The sequence below is a fragment of the Chenopodium album genome, chromosome 21, assembly GCF_948465745.1.
Source record: "Chenopodium album chromosome 21, dcCheAlbu1.1, whole genome shotgun sequence".
NCBI classification, from domain to species: Eukaryota; Viridiplantae; Streptophyta; class Magnoliopsida; order Caryophyllales; family Amaranthaceae; genus Chenopodium; species Chenopodium album.
Genome location: NC_137854.1, coordinates 22081048 through 22101627, shown reverse-complemented (window position 1 = coordinate 22101627; position 20580 = coordinate 22081048). Strand labels below are relative to the sequence as shown.

Genomic DNA, 20580 nt, shown 5'->3' with positions numbered 1-20580 from the left:
GACAGAAAAAGTAATAGAAAAGGAAGAGTCCATGAGTCCAAAACATGTTCAGAATGATCCCTTACATGAGTATAACTTTAAATGTTTGGGTGCCACATGCAGCTTGCTTTTCCAGTAAGTTTTTCAAGACAATAATTAGGAAATCACCCTGTTTATGTCACAAGTCACAATGATAAATGATCAGCATGACCTAAAATTACTTCAATTATTGCAGAGTGCAGACAGCCAAAAGCTAAGAAGTAGAGATACAAATCAACAAATTCATCAAGCTTTGCAAATGCAGTATTATTTAAATGACTTGAGGGACCCAAGGGAGACAGCTCCTTGTGACAATTCATGTTAGCTGACCCCAAATCATCTTAGGACTAAGACTTTGTTGTTATTGTTGTTGAGGGACCTAAGGAAGACATGGTGGTGTCAAAAAGTTTGTTTCACAGGTGCTACCTATTGAGGTATAAGGTAGAAGACGGCCCAAGTATTCTTTTTCTGCGAGAATGTTTGAAAGGTGGAGCAGTTTTTCTGTGCTCAATTCTCTTGATCAGGTGATCAATGTCCATGATCACTTGTTCTAAATGTGATAATGTTTGGGAATTACAGTTTTAAACATCACCTCTGCCACCATATGACAGGCAATTGTAAATGAGCTCACTTCTTTACTAGAAGTACTGAAGTTTCTGTTGCTTCAGGATTGGTTTCTTGTAATCTATCTAAGTTGCTTGATTTAACCCCTCAGTTTCTAGTAGAAAAATCCATTTGGAAAGGGTTCCTCTCAAGGTGAGGACTTTTGTGTGGACTTTGGCATTGGGGATGATCAATACTAATGAAATGCTCCAAATGCATGGGCTAGGTTTAATTTCTCAATGGATAACTACCTGCTTTGCTATGCTAATAGGAAGCATTGTCCACAAGTATTCACTTTGAAATGGCTAGAAGCCTATGGAGGAGGTTGTTGAACAAGCATGAGGAATCTTGGGTTTTTTGTTTAAAGATTATGGATTGGTTGCAGATTTAAAATAGGGGATTTGGTAAAGTTGTGAGAAAAGGTGATGGAGCAGTGCTTTCATGGTGATTTTATGTGGTGTGGTTGGAGGCTTGGAGCGTAACTCCCGGGTCTTCTAACATGTTTCATATTCTCCTGATTTGTTCCAGGACAATGTCACTTATTTTGTGACTACATACTGAAATTGTCACGATGATGCTCCTAATTCACGAAATAACTGCATGTGTTCTAGTTTTTAGAAAATTGGAGAATTTGCCTATACGAAGGGGTCATTTCATTTAAAAAACTGGTAGAAAATGGATTGGGAGCCCATACTGGTGGTATGGATTGGGAAACCCATAACTTGCTAAATTATTTTGGTCTGATCCTGGAATGGACTAGCACTTAGTCAGGGTTTGTATATAAGTTTGAATGGGTTTAGAATCTTGAGGGGGAGATTTGTATGATATTGTAGAGAGTTGGAAATCGGAATGGATTTAGATATCGCTGGTCTGAGGTTCTGTGGAAAAAAAATAATAATAATATAATAAAATAAAAAATACCAGCTAAACGTTGCAATACGTTCTGCTCCATTGCAATACATTCCAAAAGGTTCAACCAAAACTCTTAAGTAGATTGTGACGATCTTTAAAATAATGATGTGTAAAAGGAATAGGTTTTGCAACATACAACAGAGAAAAGAATACATAGAACTCTTGTATTAGGAAGCTGATAAAACGCAGATAGGGTAAATATAAATATTCCGTATAAATAATAGAAAATAAACAATATCATTGGAAACTGCTTTGTTAACTGAGCCAAACTCTCCATGAATCATAATTATGAAAATTGATGACTCACCAATAATGAGCGCTCATGCACCTCATCAACTATAACATGAGTAACACCATGAAAGCTCTTGTTCCCCTATAAAAGAAATAAACATGTATATATTATATAATAATAAACAAGTAAGTAATCATATCCACAAGCTTGTACAGATAAATGTCTAAAACATTCAAGAAGCAATGCCAAGTATCAGCTACACAGTACAGAAACTTCCAATTTTAGTATCAGTTTGACACTTCATAGAAGTTGAAGAGATGAAAAAGGAAAGATAAAAACAAAAATACAACAAATAATACATGGATTTAGATGAATATGATGTAACACTCAAGAGATCAAAATATATTAAAGAGAGAGCAAGCTTTGTCATTGAATGATAATGCAGTTCTGTTTAAGACAAGAAACCAAACCCCAAGGCAAATAATATGTACTGTGGAATAACTACAAGAACACATTTCACTCAAACCAACCTTTTTGACTTTCAAGCAAAGACTTTTTACCAAGGATCATGGTTAGCAACTCTTTTTTGGCTGAATAACTGCAAGAACACATTTACTCATAACAGCCTAATTGATTTTCAAGCAAAGACTTTTAACCAAGAATCATGGTTAGCTTTGGCATAACTATTGCTTGTAATGGCGATTTATTTTAAACAGCTTCAGAGGTTCAGTTGCAAAACTTTTTGGCTCCTTCAACTCTAAGGTGCTGCTGTGAAATGTGCAAAGTTTCTAGGTAGCTTACCCTGATATTAGGCAAGTAGAAAAGACCAGATGACAATGATAAAGTAAAGAGACTTAATAGACAGTTTGTGTATACTACTGCTTACTCCTACACTAATCACTTGTGGAGGGAGAAGACAGTTTGCATTTCCAGCACACATGAGACTTGCTCATCACATTGAGCCATTATATTAGACATTTAGACCGTAATGCTAAAATCAGACATGCAAAAAGGTGTTTATCTCACTTGTTTGCCTTGCCATAGGCAGTTTGTCTCACCCTGGATATGTGAAAATGAGATGGAAATAATTTTGTCTTGGCGCTAATGGTAAGTTCTCAAAGCACTTAATACTCAGTCATAATATGAAATAGAGGAATCAACTAAAAAAATGAGACAAACAAAAATATGTTTAAATTCAAGTATTCAACATAAGGTCACGCTATACAATTATAAGTTTTATGCAGATAACATGTATATTTCTAACCCCCATACCGCAATTTGCCGTAAAAGAATACCAGTTGTACAGAAAAGGAGTTTGGTTTGATCATTCCTGCAAGAAATGAAATGAACAATAAATAAATAAATAAAATAGGATCGACAATATGTGGAAAAACAAAAAAATTACAACAATTATAACCAATAAATTAGAACACAAATTACTGCAATTGTGTTGTCCAATAAAAGTAGGGGATGATAGATATTTCATCCATTCAAAAAAAACTGCAGTGTTGACCTTTTTAAGAATTTTCAAATATATTGCAACATACCATTTGAAGAAAAATCATGCAGTAAATACCCAGTATACCCTTACTAATGTTCCCAAGTTTTAATCTCGCTTGGGTTTTCTATGTAATTCACGTGATTAATGTGGTCCTCTCTTTCACCCTTATCTCACTTTGTTATTCTTGTGCATCCCCCCCCCCCCCCCCCCCCCCCACACCTCTCCTTTCCCTCAATGTTGCAATATTTTAAACATGGGAAATTTATAAATATAAACAAGAAAATGAAAGTTGGAGGACTCAAGAAGATAGAATACACCTATACAATTTTTTATATCTACCAGGAACAGAAGCACAGATGCACAAACTGGTATATTGTTACATCTTTACATGACGAACATACTAACTCTGAAGTGAATGACATTACTAAAAATTGTTCCCTAAAAAGAAACTTTTGAACAGCATTCAGATTAAAAGAACTGCCGCCTTATGACAATTAATTTCTTTTACTTCTGTACTTAGCAAAAAAGAAAGGAAAGGAAGGGGAGGGAAAGAGGAGGAAGGGAAGGGGGAAAAGAAAGGGGTGGGGAGGTGAGCTCCATTGTCCCTCCCTCTCTCCAATTATGGAGGGATTATGCTTATTAAAGAAAGAGGGAAAATGGATCCTTCCTCTCCTTCCCCTTCCTTCCCCCAATCCTTTACCCAAACAAGAGAGTTTGTCCCCTCCCTTTAATTTCCCTTCTTTTCCTTCCATCTTCTTTTATCCAAACAAAGTATTCTTAGCAAAAGTCCACAAATCAACTCTATTTTACAACACAAAAGACCATTTGCTGTGAAAGAAAACCTTTATCAAAGTTTCATACATCCTCTACATGTGACCTTAAGAAACAGTGTAAGATCCTCAACACTTTAATGTAAGTAGGTATAATTGACTGTTAATTTTAGACTACAAAACCCAGAAACATTTTTGAAACACTTTCACATTTGCAAAAGAGTTGAGGTGCAAAAGAAATCAATGATTTCTGAATTTTTAACATACTCCTACTGGAAACACATCACATGGACAAAGTTGTCCTGAATCCAAAAAAAAAAAAAAAAAAAATTAAAGGTTTTCTTAATAACTACAAAGTCAAGTAACTCCTAGAAACTCACCTACCCTAGTCATAAGAGGATTAAACATACTCTGAAGTGGACTGAAAAGAGCTTACTAATCTAGTTCTAATTGAATCCACCACAATTTTCCATAAAAGCCTTGTGGCAAACTCTTACTTGGCCCTACAAACATCACGGTAGCTCCAAAACAATGAAGGGCCAACTGGCCAATCAAAAGTCCTATTATTGTGAACCCGAGGTCTATACGCACGTAACCGACTTTATATGGAACATAGTGACTCTAATTTTAACGTAGTAACCTTATTTTAAACATAATATCATTTATTAAAACTTGTGTTACATTCAATATTATTGTGGACCTCAAGTAAGACGTTATGTTAAACATACTGATCCTGATTTTAACATAGTAACCTTTATTATTTATATTGACCGGTATATAAAAAATTTCATTAAAAAAAAATAAAATAATTTCTCATAGCCTTTATAATATCACACTACTTATAATTTAACATTATAACCTTTATTTTAATATAGTGACCTTTTTTTTTTATTAATAAAATTACCATTGTCTTTAATATAAGTGGTTCACAATAACCATGGTTTCTCTAATATCAGGTCCATTTAAGAGTTTGTACATATAGCAAGATTAGATGAGGATAATGGGAAAAGATTACTCTGCTGCCCATACAACCTCCAAGCAATTATCCTTAGATGGCAACTAATAACATGATTCAACCTTTATTGTATTTAATTGTAATTGAATACTTCAATTTGAACATAGCCATTATTTATAAGCTTAGTTCACGGCCATATAGTTCACGTCATAAGTTATAAGATGGGTCTACGTTATTTGTACACTTCATAGCACTTCTACCAGAGTCAATCAAACATCGGTTTAGGAACTCAACAATTTATTTTGTACCAAATGTACTCAATTAATCAAAAATTAGCAGAACACTTGGACATGTATCTACATTTTCCTATGTTAAAACATTCACGATAGAAAAATGATTATAAACTACGTAGTATTTATAATTTTGAAAAAACGAAAGAAACAATAATAGGCATTAGTGCTGAGAAATCTATGCGAAAGATAGGGAAACAGGAACCTTGCACTATCTAGCCGAACTTGGTAACCAACTAATGATCCATTTACACCAGGTGCAGGTTCACATCTCTCATCGGCAACCCTTTCAGCAACAGAAATAGCCTGAAATAAAACACAAACAACAAATCTTATAAACAGTAATGATGCATCATACGTTACCCCACACTAGTTAAAAAAGGTTATAATAAAGTAATAAATCTAATCCTAAACAAACTTTAGTATCCTAATCAAAATCAAGATTTTTGAGTTAAACCAGGCTAGAGAAAATCTGTGCTCTTGATAGGGCGGTTTGGTTGGAAGTAATTCGGAAAGAGAAAGGTAAATTAACCATTAATTCCATAAGTGTGTGTTTGGTCAGTGTTTTCTCCATTTTCCGTTACACTCATTTAATCATTGGATTTCCCCAGACTATATAATTCTTCATTCCCACCTCCCCTCCGGAACTTGAACACCAACCACCACTCCTAACTGCCGAGTGCCTCTAGCCATCAAGAAACACCACCTTAGCCATCAAATTTCCATAAACACCCACAAGAGAAGTCTCCCAACAACTAACACCACTATATATCAACCCAACCACAAATTTAGGCCCTACTTACATTTCATAACATTATAAATTTAGTTTATACGTTAAAAGTTACCAGTTATCCGCAATGGATTATTAATTATAAGAAGGGTGAGTGGGTGACCAAAATTAAAATTTATTCAAAAGTCCAATGCTGTTTGGTCAGATTGTCTGATCCAAGAATTTTTTTCTTAGGGAACATAGATTGTATTAAAGGAGGCACTTGGGGGGTGCTATAAAAACACACCCAATTGTTTCCCGTCATGGTAAAGAACTTCCCATGAAAAGGGTACCAACCAAAAATGCAAGAAAATATGGCTTAGATTCTCCTCAGCACCACAATACAAGACACTCATTATAGGAGACAAGCACTTACTGCTATTCTCCGTGGCTGTGTACATACAATGTTGCAATGCCCACCACGACCAGCCACAATCATGTCATCCAGTATATATTGTGGAACCTACAATTATACCAGATAGGTTAAAATTATCATGCTGATAAGATATAAAATAACCAACAGATTTATACATCAAGATGTGTCAGCTTATGAGAGAAGGATATGAGGATTCACTAAAAATTCTAAAACAATATGCCAGATGTATCAGCTTCAGTTACCTGAGTAGTCTTCCCAGATCCTGTTTCTCCACAAACAACGACGACATTATTTTGCTTCAACGATCGCAATATCTCATCTTTTGTTTTAGCTATAGGAAGTGCTGTTCTGGCTTCCAACATGCTCTGCAAGAAAAGAACAAAGAACCTTATCTTACTAGGACGCAATATAATTACAAGCTCATATAGCACATAATTACATTAGTCATAAGTTGAAATTTTTACTATTATATATATAGTAGTCAATTATAAGACACAAACCTTGTATCTTGGTGACTTCTGTTTGTTTTCTAGTTCTTGTTTTAAGAAGAAACTTTCCTTTTCTTTCAAAGTGTTATTGCCTGCAAAATGCATTAACCAACCCAAAAAATAAATAGAAATCTTTGCAGACTGCTTATAGTCCTTAGAGATAACATAACATTTTTATAGTCCACCACACAAGCATATAGGTAGAATTCAGTCCAAGAACCTTTACCCAATATAAGTTGATTGTGAATTTAGTTGTTTATGTTTTGTCAAAGCACCTTTTAAACATAACTTCTTGTATTACATCAACTCAAGATGATTTGTAATATTGACTTGTACCGTGGGACATACAAGATACTGCTTCCAGTAGACTCCCTACAGCTTCTACAGACCTACACTATACATTTTCTTTCTCATGGCTTGCGTTTGTATAGTTTTGAGGATGGCTTTGGTTCTGCTGCTTTAAATTTTAAATACATCATCTGAAGCTATTTTTAATCTTGTAATGAGCATCAACAATAATGCAATTTAATCAGAGTGGCTACCAATCACACATAAAGTTCACATACTCTGAAGACTTGCAGCAGCAAATTGTTCGTCAAACATATCAGAAACCTTGTTCTGACTGGAATTATCACAAACATTGGCTGAATTAATCCCTACTGAAGAATCCGCATTTAACAATGATTTCACAAAACCAGCCCTTCGATCTTCCATAGAGTCTTCAATCACGCCCGACAAATCCCCTGATAGCACAAGTATTAGATATAATGAAGCATAGAACTATCATCAGTAATTCCGAAGTTCACAACACTTACCTTCCTCCCATTTTACAACCAGCGAAGCATATGGCTCTGTAATCAGAAACCGAACAGGTATATCAGGAAACAAGCGGCAAAGGGATAAAGCAGCTACTCTATTCTGCGCTTCCTGGAACAATAAAACAATAAAAGAGAGACTGCTCAACTCATACACTAGTTGAGTTCTCTGATGATTGAATCCAAATCTTGTTTACTACTTTACTACAAAGATTAGGAATAAAACACAATATAAATCTAATGTCAAGAATGCAAGTGTGAACATATACAAGTACATATAGGAGACTTTTTCAAGAAGCTCAAGGTGTGCCATAAAACACAATATAAATCTAATGTCAAGAATGCAAGTGTGAACATATACAAGTACATACATGAGACTTTTTCAAAAAGCTCAAGGTGTGCAATGTAAAATATCTTTTCCAAAACTATAAACCGTTTATGATGAAATATTGCTTTACGGGTAATAACAATTAAAAAAGATACTCTGCACTTTTAATAAGATTATTGTCATCCAAATCTGTAGCAAATTACTTGTAGATGAACATATCCTCACTCTTCACAAAACACTTAGCATAAGTTTGTTTGATCAACTCACTATTCTTATATATCCATTGAAGACTGATTCATATTTAAACAGACCAAGCAATAGTAATGCAAAGTCATGTCGTTAAGAAAAAAAAGGGCAAGTTGTATCTTATCGTCAGCTTGACATTTCCAACATCTGTCCTTTCTGTAAATCCCATGTTGAAACACAATAGCACTTGTTTCTCAGTTGCCGTTCTGCTCTGATCTCTGGAACTCTACTTATGCTACTGATTGGTTAGGTTTCAATAACCTCCATCACTCTTTAACGGAGTTTTTTTGCACTCTGAAAATTAATTCAGTTTGCAGTGTTTCTAATATAGTACTCTTTTTATGGAGTACATGGAAATTAATATTAATATCATATTTAAAAATAGTAACATCAATTTAATTAATAGACGCATCAGAAATTTTTCTGCATGTAAGGAATGGCAATCAATGTCGGTAAGTCCCTTCTCAATTCTATGGATAATAGATCTACTTTGACTCCTATTTCCCCCACACAAACTCTTAAAAAATTAGGTGTACAATAAATATTGTACACCAAAGGTACAATTACCCTAATATACTCAACAGTAACCATGATATAAAAATAAAAAGTTCCTGTCTTTTACATAAAATATTACTCTTTTTACAAGAAATTTGCACAATGAAAATTATTCCTAATGCATTAGAATAACCATATTACCTATTATAAGTTACCCTAAACTGACCGATGTAAAGTACAATTAATGTAAACTAGTGTACCCTACGGTTTTTGTCCCACCCCCCCCCCCCCCAAGGCTATAAATTCAAATTTTGTCAGCTAGTCTCCCCCTCCTACTTGTTATTGTAAACTTAATTTTGACGATTTTTTTTGTTCATAATGCTCTAAGAATAGTTATTAGGGATCATTTGGGGAATCACATAGCCAATGGAGCTTTTAGCTTTTTCCTGAAAAGATCATCACACTTCATCACGGTCTTCCGTAAGCCCATTCTTGTAATATTCCAATTCTTTTTAGAAAAATTGAAAAGACTAATCCCACCTTTAGCAGTTCTGCTCAAAACAATCCCACCTTTACGCCCTATCTGCTGAAAATTGTCCCTTGACCGGTTTATTAAGCTGGTATGTGGTTGAAAAAGGTGACTTGCCATGTGTCACATTCTAATTGGTCTTTTATTAAAATTGAAAAAAAAAAAAACAAAAAAAAAATTAACATTCCCCTTCCCCGATCCTCGCCAAGCAGCACACCCCTCTTCCCTTCCGGAGCAGCCCCCCTTCCCCGCCAAACAACCTCCACTCTCCGCCAAACAACAACACCCAACCTTCTCTTTCCCACAAATTCTATGGTGGAGGTGGGTTTCAGGGTGGGTTGGGGTTGGGCCAAGGAGTGACGGATGAGGAGTGATAAATTGGTTGAGTTAAGAGGTGGTGTGAATTTTTCACAGGAGGTGGTTTCTGCATGAGTGATGGTTTTGGGGTGGGGCTTTGGTTTAGTGGTGGGGGTGGGTTTCTCGGGGGTGGGGATTGGGTGGAATTAAGGGTTTCGGAGTGGAGGTAAGTTTGGTTCAAGGGTGGGGTCAGTTTGCTTCTGGGAGTTCGGGATGTAGCCGTGGGGTTAGGATCATGGGGTGGTGATGTGATGGTCATCAAGGTTGTGATTAAGGAGGGGTATGTTGTCATGGAAGAGGGTGCTAGGGTGGGACAAGAGGTATTAAAGGAAAAAAAAAATTGAGAATATGGGTGTAAAAGGTGGGATTATTGTAAGCAGAACTGTCAAAGGTGAGACTATTCATTTCAACTTTTCCTTTTTTTATCGAGGGTGATAATCTAACAATAATTAATTACACGAAGCTTAATTTGCTAATAGGTGACATTAAAAATTCTACAATCGTTAGCATAAGAAAATCGGCAGTAGATTACGACATTATGTAGCTTCCTTTGGTTATAAAATAGCTTTAATAAGAACTAAGGAACAATAGGGAACAATATAAAAGAAAAAAAATATATATAAAATGAATGCCACATAACATTTAAAGGCAAAGGCATTGAACCTACACCACACAAAGCCTAAAGATGCAAACGACAAAAGTCCTATATTGGAACTTTATGATTCCTGCCAGCCACATAATCCACAAGAGTCAAGCAATTAATTAATCATATTGCCTAGTGTTATTAGTTATCGTCAAGCGACAGATTGGTATAAAAGTTAGGAATTTTGACTATTACCACACCAAAAAAATTCATGAAATTGTTTTCTACCACCATGTATTTTAAAAGTTATATTTTACCACCAAATAAAAAATTAAAAATTGTTTTTTTACCACCTGTCGTCAAAAATCTAACGGAATTTTTAAAATTCTTTGATTTTCGTGCGCAAAACATGTGCTTCATAGGTTTAGAGGGGCATTTTGTCCCTATGGATCCAATTTGTGGTCAGAATTGATAAAAAATAATTAGAATGCCTCATTTTGTGTGCTTAAAAATAGCTCGAATTGCGTGAAACACGCAAAACGAGGCATTTTCGATCATTTTTTGTCAATTTTGACCTCAAATTGGACCCAAAGGGCCAAAATGCCCCCCAAAACCTTTAAAAACATGTTGTGAGCATGAAAATTGAAGAATTTTTTTTAACACCGTTAGATTTAACTGTTTTCTTAACGGCAGGTGGTAAAAAATGGTTTAAATGTTAATTTTAATACCAATTTATCGCAACATGATAACTTTTTTACCAATTTTTCGCAACTAGTTAATTTTTATACCAATTTGTGGTCGGAAATCATTTTTACATCAATGTGTCGCTAAAGTGCTAACTTTTATACCAATGTGGTCAATTGGCCCAAAAGAGTCATCAAGCCACTTTTAAGAGTCTTCCTCCCCTTTATTTCCTATGGCCAACATAAGTTAATCTAGAGATACACCAATATGGAAGAAAACACCCAAACTACTTTTCTTTCCTTAAGGATAAGAAAAATGCAAAGTCCAAAACATCCTACTTTATCAAATTCTCAATGCCAAGGAAGGTAGCAAGTATATGATCCTAACAAGGAGGTCCACACTCAAAAATGTATTGAAGAAAACAGAATAAAGATGATGGTCTGTAAAACACATATCATACAATAATAAGGATCTTGTTCTTCATTGTGAACGTCAAATATGTTATGCAGTCACAGACTTGAAAAAAGGACTAAAGTCAGTACCTCAGCAGATTCAAAAGTTTCATCCTGTCTAGGGAGCTGCAGTGTGATTAAACCACCAGCTTTACGGCTCTTACCCCTCCCAGTAGATTTACGCAAAACACTAACACTATAATTAAAACCACTTCCTTTTTTACCCAATTTGTCAAATTTTGGAGGGTCCCAACCTGATCTTTGGCACAATTGATGAAGAACAGCTTTAGGAATCCTAGGTGGATCACCCTGTAATATGTAAATTATAGTCATATAACAATCATACAGGCGTTACAGCTGTAATGAAAAACACAAAATTTAGAGGACGCACTGAAATATTACGAAGATTAATATTTTATTATGCATTGAAATGTATACGTGAATCAAAAGATCAAGACTACAAGTAAATGTTTCCTACTCTTTCTTTCTCCTATATCTTGCTGTACAATATACTTAGCAGAAAATTCAGCACTGTATTAATCTGTACTTACTTGATTTTCCTCTTCACGTTCTTAAGTCAGGAAGTAGATTAAATTAATACTGTGATAACCTCTGTTACATTATTAAAGCTAGACAAAAGAACATTTACAACCAGAAGAAAGGCGGATACAAAAGGAATTGCAGTCCAGCAAAGCCATGCTTGAAGAAGAAAAAAAGCATTACATCAAAAGTAACAAACCAGGAAAATTACCATGAGCATGATGAGCTGAAGCCTAAAGAACAATATCTGTTGTCAATCACAAAGTACCTTTTTCCAGATGCCTTCCAATTTTTCCAAGTCTTTACTAGTTGGTAAACCTCTTGTTCTTGCTTTGTTTTGTTTCATCACGACTTCAGAAGTTAAGACCGCATTACTTGAGTCATCTTCCATGAAAATGTTGCAAAGCTCAATATCTTCTGATTCCTCTAGTAGAGGTTCCACCTCGTTAGAAGGAACATTTTGTACTGTTGCCTCATCCCTGGAGCAATGCTCCATCCCCACTTTATCAATTAATAAATCAGCCCTTGCTTCTATATTAGAATTGCCCTCCTTGCTGTATACAGAACAAGATGCCTCCATTTTAGCAATATCAGACATAAACATGTTCAATTCCCCTGGTTCAAAAATACAAGTCTTCTTAGATTGAATCATACTTATCTAAAAACCCTGACAGAAATTTCATATACTCAAGATCAACCTAAATCAGAAATCTCCTGCTTCAGCAGGCGGATTTTATTGCTAGCTGCTTCTTGGCTTTTTTTGTCCTTTTTATCCTTGGCAACAAAAGCTTCCAAACGTGCAGATTGGTACTCCTCGATAATTGTATCATATGACCTAGGTTCCTGTAACAGACATTGTTACATCATTTTTGAAAGCATTAGTAAGTACGAAATTGTTGTCATCATTTTTTAAAGCATTAGTAAGTTAGTAACTATGGCAATGTTGTCATCATTTTTCAAAGCACTAGAACTACTGCTAATGCTAGTCAGAAATAAATTTTAAACACATTCAAATGCATCACAATTCACAACTAGATATCTAAACAAAAAGAGTTATAATTCTCTTCCATTGCATGGGATGTTTAATTTCTGTATTTAAAATAAAAATAAAAATAAAAATAAATAACACAACAACAATGACATAACAACAATCCTAGACATTTCCTCTGTTCTTATAATATTGCAACATTTACCTCTATACAAAGTTTCACAAAATTGCAACATACCCAATTTAGGAAAACGAGTATCTATTTTTGCACTGAACACCCAGGTCACCCTTGTTTGTTGTTACTTTAGTTAATGCTTGCAATCACATTGACAAGTTAGTAAGTTGCCTTTATCTTTCTTCCTTTTTTCCCACTACCTAAATTCTTATGCACTTCCCCTTGTTACGATACTAGAGGAACAAATGCAATATAAGAGATAATGAAGCTCTCCTTATCAGCCTAAACTACGAAGGTATAGAACTTTAGATGATGGCAATACAATGTTAATACCTTTTTGCAAGAATCTTCATCTGACAGCATATCTTCCCAGCTTTCGGTTTCTATCTGCAAAAGCAATAAACATTCAGATGCAAGAAAAAAATATGGATAACTATAAATTCTTAGCTCATTACTAATATATTAAAAGTTGTTTGCCCAGCTAGACCTGCAACATGAGGCCATTTACGTTTTACTGGCCCATCCTCGACATAGACTACCACATGATATTCATAAAATTACCTTACATTCATCGACTAACAACGAGGGGTGCCTACCAAAGCTTGAATCCTCCAAATATTAAGGTATCTACCAATAGCCCCACTACAAAAGGGAGTTAAAAAGGAAGTGCTTTCCTGACATTTCATTAAGAAATGGTAAAACAAAATAGTTTGTGCTCCCAATACCACCAACATCCTCCCATCTTCCTCGAAATTCACTCTCTAAGCACTCCCTAATCTGTCATCTTTATCACCATTTCTCATCTAGTCAACAATTATTCCCTCCAACTTTGAACCCCGATCAATATAATGCTCATATATAATGCTCATAAATGTCCACATACAAAAAATATAATATATGTAAACTTTCTGTTATTTACAAGAATAACAGAAAGTTTTACCTTAGGCAAGAAAAAGTACCAATCACAAGAAATATGAAGCAAACAATCGACCAGAAGACCAAAACTAAAGAAAATAGAGGGATGGAACTTAATATGTCAAAGATTGACCCAACCCAAAAAACCGAACCACTTTTAGGGTTTTGAACACATCTTATCAAGCTGAAACCCATTTTAACCTGAACACATTTAACCCGCGCTTAAGCAAATCAAAACGAGTTGGGGCCAGGTTACAAGGCTTTTTTTCATAAAATCAAGTAGGTAGTAACTTAAACAGGAAACTGCAAATTCTATTCTATACTATTGAAGTTAATCGCCTCCCATTTCTTTCATTCTTACTCATCACTAACTGGACTTCCCGGTTGACAGAAATGACTCCAAAATGAAGAGTTGCACAACCGGCGTTAATCCAAGAAAAGTTGCTTAAAAGTTGGAAACTGACAGCCTTTGTTGCTTAACAGTTGAAATAATAAGGCGCAAACAAAGTTTGAAATGTCTAAATTTTATAATATTAGGCCAAAAAATTAAATAATATAAATACTTATAAACCCAATGGGTTAACTCGAGCCAAACTTTGGGTTAGGGTCTTTTATGTTTCAACACATAACCCGACCCAAAATAACCTGTAACCTGAGATAACTTGACCCTAACTCAACTTACCAACCAATTGTCAGGTCAGACATAAAACTAAATACTCCATTAGCATGAAAGAAGCTAAATACACTACTCGCTTTGACAAAGTAGCTGAAGAAAACTCTCAACCATGGACATTTTTACCATTGTCTTCAATGGAAACCTTTCACCTTTCTAACCGATATATATAGTAATGACCTCAAATATAGAAGGGTTCATTAAATGTATACCAACCAAACTAAATAAACTAAATCAAAACAAACATATATTGCAAAAAACCACCACCTTTTATACAACTTTTTGTAAACAAACACCTTATAAATTTTTTTTTTTTGTAAAAGCACACCTAATACCACTTTTATTTTGCGAATTAACACCTTACCCTGGTTTCTGTCCTTTGACTTGGTTTTCAGACTTGCACGTGAGAAGCACGTGTTCCGGTGAGTTCCCCCTTTTCTTTTTTTTCCCCCAATTTACCCTCCATTTCTCCAATTCAACTTTCTCTCTCCTTCTTTCTTCTCCAACAAAGTCCCAATTACTCATCATTGATGAAGAAAACTCCATTTTTAAGCATGAATTGTTGCAATTAACCTAATTTCGAGTAGGGTAAGTTGTTGTAATTACTAAAATTTCTTATAAATTATGTAGGGTTTTCAAATTTTCACAAATTAGGGTTTGTAATTGAAAATTAGGGTTCTTCGTTAATGATAAATTAGGAGTAATTTCGAGAGGCCATTGTACACCAATGTGGTCTTTATTCAATTTTTTTTTGTTTTTTATTTTGTATGTGCTTGCTTAATGGGCTTCAATGGAGGAAGGGGATGAGAGGAGGAGTGGGGTTTTTGGGTGGATGGGGCTAATTGAACAGGGGGTGGAATTTTTCATGGGAGCAGATTTAATGGGTGAGATTGTGTTGGTGAGAGTGGAAGTGAATTAGTGGTGGCGGTGAGATGGTGTTGGTGGTGGTGGCAGTGAGGTGGTGTTAGTGAGGGAAAAGAGAAAAAAAAATTTAAAGGAAGAAGATCACGTGACCCACACGTACAAAGTCAACATCAGAAAACCAAGTCAAACACCGAAAACCGGGTTAAGGTGTTACTTCGCAATAAAAAAAGTGGTTTTAGGTGTGTTTTCGCAAGAAAATTTTTATAAGGTGTTTTCTCACAAAAAAGGTGTTATAAAAGAAGGTTTATTGCAATTTCTCCCGGAAAAACACTATACTTTAACCACAAATAGACTAACCACAAAGTACAAGAGGACAAAGAGTCCCCCACCAAGAGACAAATAAATAGAATCAATAACTATATACTAAAAGACACATCAGTAATAACACGTGTCATCTCCTGGTGTGTCTTTACTTTTTTTTTTTTTTTTTTGGAAACAATCTATTTAAGAAACAAATTAAATCTTTCTACATATGAGTAATAATTACATATAAAGTATGATAGAATATTTGATGTAGCTTTCCAAAAAAAAAAATACATATTGACAACTATAAACTTAAGCCAAAAAAATAAAAATAATATCCTTCACATAATTTGTGAGAAATGTACCCTTCTTTTTTAGGAAAGACATATTAGTACTACATACGTTTTATACAACAAGATTATATATATTATTTTCTTGATTTATTTTTTTAATTATGTAATAGAAGCTATAAGCTTAAATAATGAAATACAAGTATCTAATCAACAAATGATATTGTTGTCATTTCTTTAAATAATTTATGATTAGAATTTGATGTGAATATAACATATGAAAGCAAAAAAAAAATAAATAAATAAATAAAATAAAATTTAAATAATGTTAATTTTAAAAACAGTTATTGAAAATTACCGTGCATGGGACGGGACCTAACCTAATTACAAAGTAATTTAGGAATGGTGTTATTTGAGCCCTTGGTGCCTTAGCACATTATGAAACAAACAATGTTACTTTATCATACAATAGATCATGTGAGATGTCAACATTTTTAAAAATACAGCCATTTCGCTCCAACCAGACACGCCATATAAAAATAACTTTCATAAAAAAATTGTCACATGACAATGCAAACAAATGATAACGTGTGCTCACTGGAAAAACATAAAGTGCATTCCTAAGGGAATAGCCTAGTATGATCGACCTTATGTATTGAGATTCCCTAAACTAGTGACCAAGACAAAAGCTTTTACCCACTTCAAAACCTTAGCCTAGCAAATACATGTTTTAAGAGAGCAAAAATGGGAAAAGAAGTTACAAAATACAGAAAAATCAAACTAAAATTGCTCTTTTAGTAAAGAAACTTCAATTTGTAAAGAAGAAAAAGTAAGGCATTGGAAAACTAGGTTACATATACTTGACTTCCTCAATCAAGCGAAATTAGGAGATCATTACTGTTGTGATTATGTGAAAAATATACAGGTACAATTGGTTCAGAGAGAGAGAATGTTAACAATTGTATAAGCTCCAATGAATTCACAAGCACAATAATAATTTTTAAATCAAAACATATAAAAATTTCCTGTTTTTGATGCCATTTTAGAAAGCCTATTACGTTTCAAGCCAAGTGGAACTTATCATATTTAATAAAGAGTTAAAATAGGGGCAGTGTGGTCTTTTCACTATATTTCTTTATACTCCCAGATCTTAAGATGAAAAATATACAAAAAAGATGGCAACAGTCTACCTCTTCCTCCTTTTCCATGTATTGACGAATCCAATCAGCTTGAGATGGCTCATGTAAAGCTAAGGAGTCGTCATCGTGACGGCCTCTAGTTATGATAGAAAATTTATGCACTTCATCGTCAGACCTTGTTGTTGCATCAGCTGGGGGATTCCAATTTTCTTGTGCAGTAGACACCACACCAATCGACCCTCCTAAAACAAGGTAGACAAAGACATTATATATATTTCAAATTTAAACACCAACTCAGGGTTTCCACACTACAAACATGTCATACGGTATTTAGAATGGTATTCTGTAAACATCATGACGTGAATGTTGTTTAAGATAGCCACCTGCATGCATGGATAATCCATCACGGAACTTAACAGGTAGTTCAGTCCGGGATAAATTTAAGCATAACCAGTCCAACGCAACTTCAAAAGTTGCACCATCCTACAAAGGTCAAAATCAAAGCAAAACAAACTTAATTAGCAACTTTAAAAAGAACACTTATTAATACAGCATTTGAAAGGGAAGTATAAGCAATGTTAGCACTAGCATGTGCAAGCTTTAAACAACTACATCAAACATAATATAACGCCTCCTATACATTCTTCATATTGTCCACACGTAGTGCACACTTGGATAAGGTCATATTCATCATATTCCACGCTTATGACGTACACGTAGCAAGGGGTGATATTAACAGAGAAAGCAAGGCAGCATAAAACTCATTGGTAACATTGAGGTCTAAAGACTTAAAATTTATTGACAGCAAGGTGACAGATTTGGTCTTGCCTCACATAGAAAAAAAAATGATTGCAGTAATTTTATGATACTGAATAAAATGTTAACTACTGAAAAAGTAAGGCATTGGATAAAATGGCTTTTAGCCAAAAATATTGATTGTTTATTGATTGCAGTAATTTGTCAAGAAATTATGTTAACTACTGAATAAAATGGCTTTTAGCCAAATGAAGTTCACTGAGGCTTCATTTGTTTAAAGGAAAACAAATTTCAGAAAAATGATTCATTATCCTCCATATTTAGCTCAGTTTCTCCACCTCACAATGAATTTTTTTCAAACAATATCATGCAAATATTAATCATTAAAACACGAATCCAAAAAAAATAATAATAATACTAGTAATAGTGGTAGTAGTAGTAGTAGTAATAATAATAATAATAACAATAACAATAACAATAACAATAACAATAACAATAACAATAACAATAACAATAACAATAACAATAACAATGATAATGATAATGATAATGATAATAATAATAATAATAATAATAATAATAATAATAATAATAATAATAATAATAATAATAATCTATAGTACTATATAAAGAGAAAGGGCCTTTTGGGTGAGAATTTTGCCTTTCCCCAAAATGCCCTTCTCAATTTGTAAAATTACTTATTCAATTTTTTTTTTTTTTTGTAAAAAAAAGTTTGTAACTACTCACACCAAAAAAAAAAAAAAAAAAAAAAGAGTTTAAATTATCTATTTCTTCATATATATTCAAAAAAAAAAAAACAAAAAAAAAAAAAAAAAAAAAAAAAACCAACTAACTACCCATGAACCAAAATTATTGTCACCAAAAAAAAGAAACTGAAATGATCTACTTTTCATTTTTCTTTTTTTTACCCATGTACAAACCACATTTACCTTTTTTTTGTTAATATTTTTCATTCAAACCTTTAATTGAAAGTTCTATGTAGTATTGATTTTCGAAAAAAATCTACAATAACAATTATATGAGTAAAATAATAAATTTCCTATGTTGTACACACGTAGCGTGTGTCTCGTAGCTTGTGTGGGATAAAGATAAAGATAAAGATGTTGGACATTTCAACCAAAACTTGGACCAACATTGTTACATTGGCCCCTTCCAAGTTCCAATATACTTCGGCATCGCCATGAGCCATGACAACCAAGGTTTCATAGTTGCAAATCTTGCAATCACCATAGTCCATCAATACTCAATGTGTCATGTCATCCTAATGTTTCAGACACGACCCATTTATTGTAGACATAACTTGAAGACCTAAGCACCTAACCATAACATCTAACCTAACACTCCGACACAAGTGGATTCAAGGGTCCGCTCACACGGGGTTTTTTCTCCAAAATACCCTTATTCAATCATACTCAACTCACGAGTCCTCCACACGGACAAAGAGGATCATGGGATAGTAGGACACTTTGTAGAGAGACGGCACACAGACTGTACTATGGAGGACGAGAGAATGAACAGGGCACCCGGGTCAAGGAAGCAGCTCTCATTGCGTTGTCTGTCGTGCAGAGAAGAGTACTGCTCAACAGACGCAGGCACCTGCAAAGAATGCTACGAAGAAGCCAGCGAAACGGAAGAAGAGCTCAAAAGTGAGATTGAAGATCTCAAGGCTAAAATTGCTTTCCTTCGCTTAGGCTCTTCTCCTCTCGACTCCCACAAACGATCTTCCTCCATTGGCTTCTCTGACGTTGTTTTGGTCGCCTCTGATGAGTTTCACTCCAACCCAGTTCCTCTCCTCGCTCATAAAGCTGTTTTGGTTAGTACCCATTTGCTTGTAATAATAATAAGCAATCTTCCATGAAATTATATTATTTAAAAAAAAAAAAACCCTTCAATTAGAGCATGCTTGACAAATTCTTTAGTGAAATTCTCATTGTATAAATAACCAATCAATAACAATGTAGAATGTACTCCATCTCAGCCTCTCATGATCAAACAATCAAATACAATTAACATCAAAATCCAATTCATCATAGAATCATAGATACAAAATTAATAAAAACCAAATTATCACACTAATTCAAGTTCTAAACAAAAATCGACATGCTAAATCAAATTGATCAACTAAAATAATAGTGATTAAAAATCAGGTAAATTAATAAAGTACCTTCAGCGAAGAGAGAGCACGTTCAATCTGATCATTGGAGAATCCTTCGCAAGAGAGATTCTCATAAATTGATTTGAGCTTCTTGGTTTTCTGTGCTTTGGAGAGAGAAGATGATTGTGATTTTTCGAATGTCGGGCAGACGGTGGTAGCGTCGCTGCTATTGTTGAGCAATAAGCGGCGCAACCTCTGCTCATTCTCTGCCGATAACTGCAGCTTTGGGCCTCCTGCTGATGAAGAAGGATTATTCTTTTGCTGCTGCTTCTGCTGCTGTTGTTGTTTCTTCTTTGGAGCCATTTTCACCTTCGCAATTATGTTAGTCATTTCCCTATATAATATACTACTAGTATAT

General features: G+C 34.4%; 1 protein-coding gene across 3 annotated transcripts in view; it reads right to left on the bottom strand.

The window, feature by feature from the left end:
- The window catches only part of LOC145600077 (DExH-box ATP-dependent RNA helicase DExH7, chloroplastic-like), a 40641-nt gene extending 20116 nt beyond the window's left edge, over positions 1 to 20525 (bottom strand). For 2 of the 3 annotated variants that reach the window (XM_081655927.1, XM_081655928.1), the window contains exons 1-16: positions 20232 to 20525; positions 17674 to 17773; positions 17342 to 17532; positions 13440 to 13493; positions 12642 to 12786; positions 12212 to 12558; positions 11494 to 11712; positions 7730 to 7841; positions 7481 to 7657; positions 6927 to 7006; positions 6669 to 6791; positions 6427 to 6513; positions 5487 to 5587; positions 3038 to 3095; positions 1841 to 1906; positions 66 to 148 (exon numbers count right to left, since the gene is read on the bottom strand). In XM_081655927.1, coding sequence (XP_081512053.1) covers positions 66 to 148; positions 1841 to 1906; positions 3038 to 3095; positions 5487 to 5587; positions 6427 to 6513; positions 6669 to 6791; positions 6927 to 7006; positions 7481 to 7657; positions 7730 to 7841; positions 11494 to 11712; positions 12212 to 12558; positions 12642 to 12786; positions 13440 to 13493; positions 17342 to 17532; positions 17674 to 17773; positions 20232 to 20525 — 2237 coding nt within the window. Of the gene's footprint in view, positions 1 to 65; positions 149 to 1840; positions 1907 to 3037; positions 3096 to 5486; positions 5588 to 6426; positions 6514 to 6668; positions 6792 to 6926; positions 7007 to 7480; positions 7658 to 7729; positions 7842 to 11493; positions 11713 to 12211; positions 12559 to 12641; positions 12787 to 13439; positions 13494 to 17341; positions 17533 to 17673; positions 17774 to 17930; positions 18324 to 20231 lie in introns of those variants that run through there. The other variant, XM_081655929.1, reaches the window with a different exon arrangement.
- Between the last annotated feature and the right edge of the window lie 55 nt (positions 20526 to 20580).